This window comes from Suricata suricatta, chromosome 14 (genome assembly GCF_006229205.1).
Source record: "Suricata suricatta isolate VVHF042 chromosome 14, meerkat_22Aug2017_6uvM2_HiC, whole genome shotgun sequence".
Classification (NCBI taxonomy): domain Eukaryota; kingdom Metazoa; phylum Chordata; class Mammalia; order Carnivora; family Herpestidae; genus Suricata; species Suricata suricatta.
In genome coordinates this window covers 36,405,247-36,414,216 of record NC_043713.1, presented here as the reverse complement: position 1 = coordinate 36,414,216, position 8,970 = coordinate 36,405,247, and the positions used below count along the sequence as shown (strand labels likewise).

The window sequence follows — 8,970 nt, the reverse complement described above, 5'->3', positions numbered from 1 at the left end:
ACTTTTGATGTTTTACCACCATCACGTCTCATCTGAGTTTTAAGGCTCATTTTACTTTGAGGCTTTTGGTCATCCTTTATCTTCTATTTTCTGAATGCATATTCAAGTTAGGTAAAAGGAAGCAGAAGGGTACCTTTTTAAAAAATGGTTTAGGTGTTCAGATTTTAGAATTCCTATGTTGCCTTTTAATGTAGAAGGGAATGGATCCTTGCAAAGAACATTTCAGTGATCAACACAGAAATAATGTCTGTCTAAAAAAGAAACTCTTAAGGGACAAAGAATCAGGTAGTTCATTATTTGGAAAAATAATAATATAAACATCGCATGGAAGATTTAGGTATTAATACCTGAATTAAGTTTAAAATTTCAGTTTCTAGGCAGGTATGATATTTCTTTCAAGGTAAAATAAAATAATGGTGGGTGAATATTTTCTCTATTTCCCAGTGGATTTTCTAACAGTCTATATAGGGAAATAAAACTACTATGTATCATCTCATGTTTTTAATTTTGTCTTCATTTCTGAAGAAAAAGACCTGAGTGCTGATTTTTTTTTGTAATTTCTTAAACTTTCACAACATTCAGAAGTTTTTCTGCATTGTGTCTTCGCTGATGTCTAAAAAGATTTGAGCTCTGACTATATGATTTCCCACACTGAACGCATTCATAAGGTTTCTCCCCAGTATGGATTCTCTGATGATTAATCAGCCCAGAATTCTGGCTAAAGGCTTTTCCACATTCAAGACATTTGTAGGGTTTTTCTCCAGTATGAACTCTCTGGTGCTGCACGAGGATAGAGCTTCTGCTGAAAGCTTTCCCACATTCAACACATCCGTAGGGTTTCTCCCCGCTGTGGATTCTCTGATGGAGAATGAGGGCTGAGCCCTGACTGAAGTGTTTTCCACACTCGTCACATATATGTTGTTTCTTTCGAGAGGGGTTTCTCTTTCTTTCAAATCTGCCCTTGGGGAAACAGGCTTCTCCGTACTTAAAAATCTGAGGAACGCCTATATTGAGAGCGCCTGGAACTTCGTGAGACTCTACCGCTGAAGGACTCTCCTGCTTTGGAGCTAGGGCTCCATTTTCAGTCCTACCAGCATCATCTGAAATAGAGAGAAAATGTAAATATCACTCATTTCCTATTCTGGGAGGGAAGAGACCTGAAGAAAACTGTAAAGAGCTTGCATACATCTATAAACAGCACTCCGAAAACTGGAGTTAAGGGTGCCTCCTCCAAAAAAAAAAAAAAAAAAAAATTAAATGACTGATTCTGAGGCTAATGGGGTAATGGCATGTTCCCATAACGAGGAATTAAAAGGTTATATCTGAATAAAAGTGGTAACATAAACAAGTGTGCTTTACAACACTCGTCAGAAAATAGAGTAGAAAGATGACAGATTCTAAGACTGTTAGACAAAGTGATCCAGCGGGGCCTGGATGAAATTTCTTAAGAAATACAAAAATTGGCCACTAGAAATCCTTATAGTGTTCTTTTGCTTTGAGAATAGAAGAAATTGCATCAAAATACAATGGTGTAAATAATAAGTGATCTGTCAAAAGGTAACTATTTCTGAAATGAGCAAGACAAGGCAGGTCATGGCCAACACTACACTAAGAGCAGAACCCAGAAGATGTCGTTATAAGAGACTGAAGATAAGCTGGGGGTCATCTCTGTTAACTCAGAACATGACACTTACATTTAATAGGCCCTTGGAAAAGGCAAGTTTTCCTATAAAATACCCTACTTGGTATTTGCCACGGTACTCAGTCAGATGAGTTATTTTTAAGCCTCAGTTAGTAAGTCTGAATTAATTACCTACATGAGGTACCATTACCCACCCACAGGACAGTATATTTAAGACTTTCCTGAAGCTTCCAGCCTTGAAGAGTACAAAGGGTTACTATAGGGTGAGCTGCAACCATCAGAAAATAAATAGTGAGCAAGTCTATAATAAGTGATGAAGAAAGGAATGAAGTCAAGAGGGAAGACTAACAGAGAGACTGAAGGGCTGCAGGGGGTCAGGGAGGCCTGGAGACATGAACAGAAAATCCAATGTCAAGGTTACGTGGGGACAAATGGCACAGAAGTAAGTTCCCAAGTGTCGTAAAGACTAGACTGCTGAAATGAAGCTACTTACAAATGAGGGAAAATTATTCTAAAATTTAGGCAGGAGAGAAATTTTCTACCCAAGAAAATGCCACGTCCAATGACCAAGGACAGTGGTTCTCAAACTTCATTCCAGGGAAAATGTCCCATGAAACATGTAAAACTAACAGTTTCCAGCAGATGTCAGCCCCCCTATCTGTTCTGGCTCACGAGCACTGTCCCCTCAGATTGGAAGAAACCCTGATGAGACTCCATCTGTGTCACATACCAGCGTTATTCATCTACAACTACCTCAAAGGAAGATTCCCTTAGTGGGGCCAAGTACAGAGTTCTGGACAAAAGGCCCACACTGTCTTTCACCCTCTAGCCCACTTGGGAGTTTTGGTCCTCACCACAGTGCCTTAGGGAATGGAGCTCCCAGGATGCCCACTTGAGCTGGTTCTCTACAGCATCGAGCTCAGAATTTGGTAATCCCTGAGCTTCTTCTTGAGATACTATCTCCTCTACTAGAACTTCTCGTTTGCGTCGACGGAGAGAAACCTGGGGAAAAATGAAGTTTGTTTCAGCTGAGAAGGAATCTGAGGAGATTCAGAATTAAAAACACCTAAGAGAGGGGTGCCTGGGTGGCTCAGTCGGTTAGGCGTCCGGCTTCAGCTCAGGTCATGATCTCATGGTTCATGGGTTCGAGCCCCGCATTGGGCTCTGTGCTGACAGCTAGCTCAGAGCCTGGAGTTTGCTTCAGATTCTGGGTCTCCCTCGCTCTCTGACCCTCCCCTGCTTGTGCTGTCTCTGTCTCTCAAGAAAAAAAAAAAAAAAAAAAGAAAAAAATTTTAAAATAAAAACACCTAAGAGAAACCATACAGAGCACACAGTGCAGTGGTCTGTACAACAAAGCATAGCCGGAGGGGAGCAGCGCGGGGCGGGAGGGATACACATAGTTCTAACTTAGCTGAGTGGAATAACTCAGCAGCTCTGCCTACTGCTATGCCAGGGCTTCTGCCCCAGGAGAGGGACACAGGCAGACTCACCGGCTGTCCGGGGTCATCTAGTTCACTCTCTAAATCCTCCAGCACCGTCACTGCCTCCTCTCCATTCTCTGGATGATGCTCTCGAACCCACGTCTGCAATTCCTTGGGCAGGATGGCAACAAACTGCTCCAGCACCACCAGCTCCAAGATCTGTTCTTTTGTGTGTGTCTCTGGCCTGAGCCATAGACGGCAAAGTTCTCGAAGCTGGCTCACAGCTTCACGGGGCCCAGGTGAATCCTGGTAGCCAAACTGCCTGAATCGCTGTCGGAAAACTTCTGGATCAGGAAGATGGTTCCAGGGAATGCTTGATCCCTCTTCACCATCAGGATCCTCCTCCAGCTTCACTCTCAGAATTTTTTCCTCTTCATCTGGAGTTGGGATTATAAGTATTGAATCTTCTTCCACGGACTGTGCAGACATCCTGATTTATAATACTTCAAGAAAAGTCAATCAAGGCAGGATACAGACCTCAAGGAAATACCGTTTTCTTCACAGGCTCTCCTGAGGCACAAGGGAAAAAAAACCATAAACAACCAAATATCCTAAGAATTTGAACATGTGTTGATAAGGAAGTAAAAGATATCTGTTTTCTTACCGGATTAAAAGTTCCAACAATAAACCTACACCAGAAGTTGGCAAACTACAGCTCACAGCCAAATGTGGCTTGCTGCCCATTTTTGTACAATGTTTTACTAAGAGTTTTCACATTTCTACACAGTTGAAAAAAATCACAAGAATACTTCATGATATGTGAAAATAATACAAAATTAAAATGTGTCCATAAATAATTCTATGTATTTGTTCACGGTTCACACAACAATTGCAGAGTTAAGTAGTTTCGACAAACACATAGTTTGAAAAATCTAATATTTACTATCTGGCCCTTTAGAAAAAGTTTGCCAAGCTATGACCTACTAAATCAACAAACCTTATTTCAATAATCAAAAGAATCCAAGTAAGAACCAGTCCAACTCTGTGTTTTCTAAATGCATTTGACTCTGAACACATTATTTGCAACTCGGGACACAAGTAGGTCAAAGCAAAAGCAGGGACTGCTTTTCTGTTATCTGCTTAAAATTTCCTTAACAAAATATTTTTATGAGTCGGGTTTTTTTTTTAAGAGTGAAGAAATACTTTTAAGAACTCCCTGAACTCAAAATATATGTGGAAAAATATCCACTTGATCAGTAACAGATTAATACTGAACAAACGAACCACTAGATGCCACACAACGCAAATATTCAGCCACTCACCAACCCCCGATCTATATTTAAATCTGTAATGACCAGCATTAATCACAGCAATTCAATGAAGAAAAGGTACTCCCATAACATCGTAACTTCTTGCAGTGGCCCAGAATCATCATCTCTCATTGGATGACTCACTGTTTCCCCAGCTTCTACCTTCAGGAAAACCTTGTGCTATTTCTGATTCTTTCCTTGTATTTGCACAGTCATGCCCATGCCATTGTTTACAACACATACTAGGAATGAGCCACGCAGCTACTTAACGCATCTACGAAGGGCCAGAATCTGAAAACCAATGATTTCAAAAAACTTCCTGTAACCCTCACAAGACTAGTTATCAGAAAAGCCCATATCAGACAAGTAATACAGACAGGTTTAATTAAGTACTCTGGAGTGTGGCGGCCTTCTAAATACAGTTTAGCCCACAGATGCGTTGGTTCCCATTCCAGAATCCTACCTTATTAAAGGCTCAATCATTCTACAGAAAAGAAATTCATTTTCCTTTTATGTTCTCTTACTGCAGCCGGCTTGTGGCCCGTGAAAGAGGTACAAGGTGGGCAGGCCTGCGATCACTCGTGTTTGGGCGGGGAGCCGCGTCGCAGGTGATCTCGCTTCACTCCCGCAGAGTTCCACTGCAAACCCCGCCCCCGCCCCGACGTCCTCCAGCACCTCGTCGCCGCCCTCACAGCGGCGGATTTCGGATGACCAAAAGCCACACTGACCAAACAACGTAGGGGCCACGGCACTTCCGCCCGCGACCAGCCAGACTACAAGCCCCGGCAGGCCCCGCGCAAGGCCCGCCCTCTCCCACCTCCGCCCAAAACGAGTCCCAGAACCCTCCGCGAGACGCCAGGCCTCGAAATAGAACAAAACCGACCGATGGGGGAGGGGGAAAGGCGAGGGTCGCGAAGGGCACAGGGGATGGAGGACTCTCTCACGGTGCTGAAAGCCCGATCTGGCTTTCCATCTACCTTTATCAGCCCCCCAACTGCTGGATGCGGAGGCAGCGGCCTGTCCGCGCCTCCCGGGAAGCCGAGGAAGGTCCCTGCCTGGTTTCTTCGCTGCCTCCTGCCAAAACGACCGCAGCCTCTTAGCCCAGCGTCCCCCTCACGCCCTTCCCCCCATTCTCTCGCAAACCTCTAACTCGGGATCCGCAGCAGCTTCGCTGTCCAAAGCAGACGCAGAAACGCCGCTCGCAAGCCGTTTCCCAGAAGCCCCCGGCGCGGACTGCTTCCGGTCTGCGGGTCCCAGGAGGCGGGGAGAGGCGAAGCCCCGCGTTGCCATGGAGAGGCGCTCCGGGCGGGGGAGGGGCGGTGCGCCGACAATGACCGCCTTGAGGCTGCGCTTGGCCTTGCGCCTCTCTCGGAGAACCCAGAGTTCTATGTTCCGTTTAAGAAACAAGGAAAAGAAAGGGAGAATTCTGCCATTAAGATAGTCTTCACGGTTTCGTAACTCGTTGCACAGGCGTTATTATCTCATGTGATCCTCACAGTAACCCTCTGAAAGAAGCAATAAAGGCTAGTATTTATGAATGCTTACTACATTGTACCAGCCACATGTATTGTCACTTTCACAACTGTATGATGGTTGGAACTTTTATTATCCCCGTCTCACAGCTGAGATAGATAATTGAGGCAAGAAACGTGCCTACAGCTCATAATTAGTAAGGGGGAAACAAGATTTGGCTCCCACTACATGGTACACAATTTTGACAAAATTATCAGAGAAGCAAGATGAGACTCAAGCGCTCTGGCAGTGATCTCAGTGAATTTGCAGAATTCATGGTTTTCTGACTTCGGGCTTGGCATTTTATACCACAAAACAGCTGCTGAAGGTATCATTTAAGAAGTAAATCAGCCCACTTTATTCTTCTATTTCAAGGCCTTCAATGGATCTCCACTGCCTTAAGTATGACATAAAAACTCCTTACATTGGCCTGCAGGGCCCCCTGTGATCTGTCCCTGCCTCCTGACCCTGATCTCAGCTCTTAGGCTCATTGTGACCCCAGATTCCTAGTCTCAGTGGAAATCTCTCCACCCTTCATGGCACAGTAGAGTGATATGCATTCATTCTCCTGTTTTTGCTTTTTCCTTTTTCTTTCTTTCTTCTTCTTTTTTTTTTTTTTTTTTTTTTTTTTGTCTGTAAGTCCTATAAGGGCAGGGACCTTGTTTGTCTTGTACACCACAGTATCCTCCCTAGTTCTAGGATGCTGACTGCCTGGTACATAGAAAACTCAATAAATATTTGTTGAATAAATGAATGAATTGTGGGCTGGTCATGCTGCTGCTTTTGCTAGGTCACATGTCAGGCATCAGAAACCACACAAAAGAGCCCTGTTGTTTAAGGTCTATGTTCAAAGTGCAGGTCCAGCCTTCCAGAAGCATTCCGAGATTCTCAGGCTTTAGCTCTGTCTCATTTAGGCCTTCATTAAGTGCCCTCAGTCTCCGCTGGATTCGTGAATGAGAGAGCAAGTGAGCAAGCTGTTGACGGGATAGCACTGCTTTACACTCGGACTGGAACTTTGTCTCCCCGGAACGCCTGCTAACTCTGGTGCCTCTTTTCTCCTTCTTCATTTAGGAGGCTACCGAAATCCAGCCATTTCACTCTCCTACTTGACAACTGCCACCAAGCTGCCTGGCTGCTCTTCCCAAACTTTCCTTCTTTTATGACCCTAAAAGCTAGCTCAAGGCATTTTTTATTTATTTTACTTTGCTTTCAGAGGTTTTTTTTTTTTTACATCTAATTAATGTTAGAGGACAAAAAAATGTTAACATCAAACAGTAATAATTGGGGAAGTAGAAAGTGTTGCAAAATTTTATAAAACTCTTTGCCTGGGATTTGTTCTGTTATTCCTAATTCTAAGAGTAAATGGAAACCACAATGAGGTTTCCCTCTCTCATTTACTCGAATGTCAAAATCTCTAATTTTGAGGGCAGTGACCCATAACCCCCACTTTGAAATACCATCCTTCTGAGCCCCGTTATGTGGGCTCTTTCCGGAATGTATCTTAACGATACAATCAAGAGCATCATGTTTCTCCTGAGTGTAAGAAATAGCTCCATGCCAGTGCTGGACAACCAGCAACATAGGTCACACAGGTGAGGCTTGAACTGCAGCTGATTTGAGTCTTGGCAGAACACCTTGTGGTCCTCCCAGAACGTGAGAGCAGGAGAGGCTTGCGAGGAGCTGTAGTAAGGCTGTTTGCCACTCAGGTCTCTGTCTTCCAAGGAGGCTGTTGTGAGACAGGTCTTCATTGCTTCTGGGGTTTTGACGAGGCCTCTTGCCTCACCTGCCTAGAGTACAGCTGCAAACTATAAAAAGGCTTTTAAATACAGCAGCGAGTTAGTTCCTCAGCAACAAGGCATTTCATATTTCATCTTGAAGTCATTGACTCCTTTTGTTATCCTTTTGGTGTGAGACAAAAACTCCTGGGAAGTTGGTACCTTTTGGCTACTCTCGGTTTCACTGTCTTTGTTAAGTACTGATCTGTCTAAACTTAAAGAAGGCTCGTCGTTTCTTTACCAGCCAAATCTGTGGACCTTGTTTTAAAAGCATTTCATTAAGGTGCCTGGGTGGCTCAGTCGGTTGAGCGTCCAGCTTTGGCTCAGGTTATGATCTTGCGGTTTGTGGGTTGGAGCGCCACATGAGGCACTGTACTGACAGCTAGCTCAGAGCCTGGAGCCTGTCTTCAGATTCTGTGTCTCCCTCTCTCTCTGACCCTCCCCTGCTCACGCTCTCTGTCTCTCAAAAATAAACAAAAAATTTAAAAATAAATAAATAAAAGCATCTCATTCAGTAACTAATTGTTAAAAAAAAAACAACCCAAGAATCAGATAGATACTACCTGGATTCTAGAGACCTAGATGTGACCACAATGAAGTCATGATTTGTTCTTTTAACATTACTGTCTTGTTTAGGATATAAGCAAGAAAGCAAATATTTATTTATAAGGCATTATAGAAGTAGTACAGTAAGGGAGCCTGGGTGGCTCAGTCAGTTAAGTGGCCAGTTCTTGGTTTGGGCTCAGGTCATAGTCTCATGGTTTATGAGTTTGAGCCCCACATGGAGCTCTGCAATGTCACCATAAATCCTGCTTGGGATTCTCTCTCTGTCCCCATATACTCTTTCTCTCTCTCTAAATAAATAAATAAACTTTTAAAAAGAAAAGATGTAGTAGAGTAAAACATAGTATATGGCAAGGGGAGGGACATCTACATGAGATAATGTGCTGAAGGGAAGGGAGGTACACAAAGATAGAGGAAGCAATGTAAGAAAAGTTTTCACATTAGAAAGAAATCATGGACCTTCAAATGTGGTGTTAATCACATTTCATTCATGAATAACCCTTTTGGCTAGTATCCAAAATCTACACGGAACTCACCAAACTTCACACCCAGAAAACAAATAGCCCAGTGAAGAAATGGGCAGATGACATGAACAGACATTTCTCCAAAGAGGACATCCAGATGGCCTACAGGAACATGAAACGATGCTCAACATCACTCATCATCAGGGAAATACAAATCAAAACCACACTGAGAAACCACCTCACACCAGTCAGAGTGGCTAAAATGAACAAATCAGGAGACTA

At 43.6% G+C, this 8,970-nt stretch overlaps 1 protein-coding gene across 1 annotated transcript in view; it reads right to left on the bottom strand.

The window, feature by feature from the left end:
- Positions 1 to 9: 9 nt before the first annotated feature.
- ZNF24 (zinc finger protein 24) overlaps positions 10 to 8,970 on the bottom strand; it is a 33,200-nt gene continuing 24,239 nt past the window's right edge. The window contains exons 8-13 of the mRNA XM_029921561.1: positions 7,444 to 7,672; positions 5,517 to 5,758; positions 4,930 to 5,234; positions 3,133 to 3,553; positions 2,497 to 2,644; positions 10 to 1,100 (exon numbers count right to left, since the gene is read on the bottom strand). Coding sequence (XP_029777421.1) covers positions 562 to 1,100; positions 2,497 to 2,644; positions 3,133 to 3,553; positions 4,930 to 5,234; positions 5,517 to 5,758; positions 7,444 to 7,672 — 1,884 coding nt within the window. The 3' untranslated portion in view covers positions 10 to 561. The remainder of the gene's footprint in view (positions 1,101 to 2,496; positions 2,645 to 3,132; positions 3,554 to 4,929; positions 5,235 to 5,516; positions 5,759 to 7,443; positions 7,673 to 8,970) is intronic.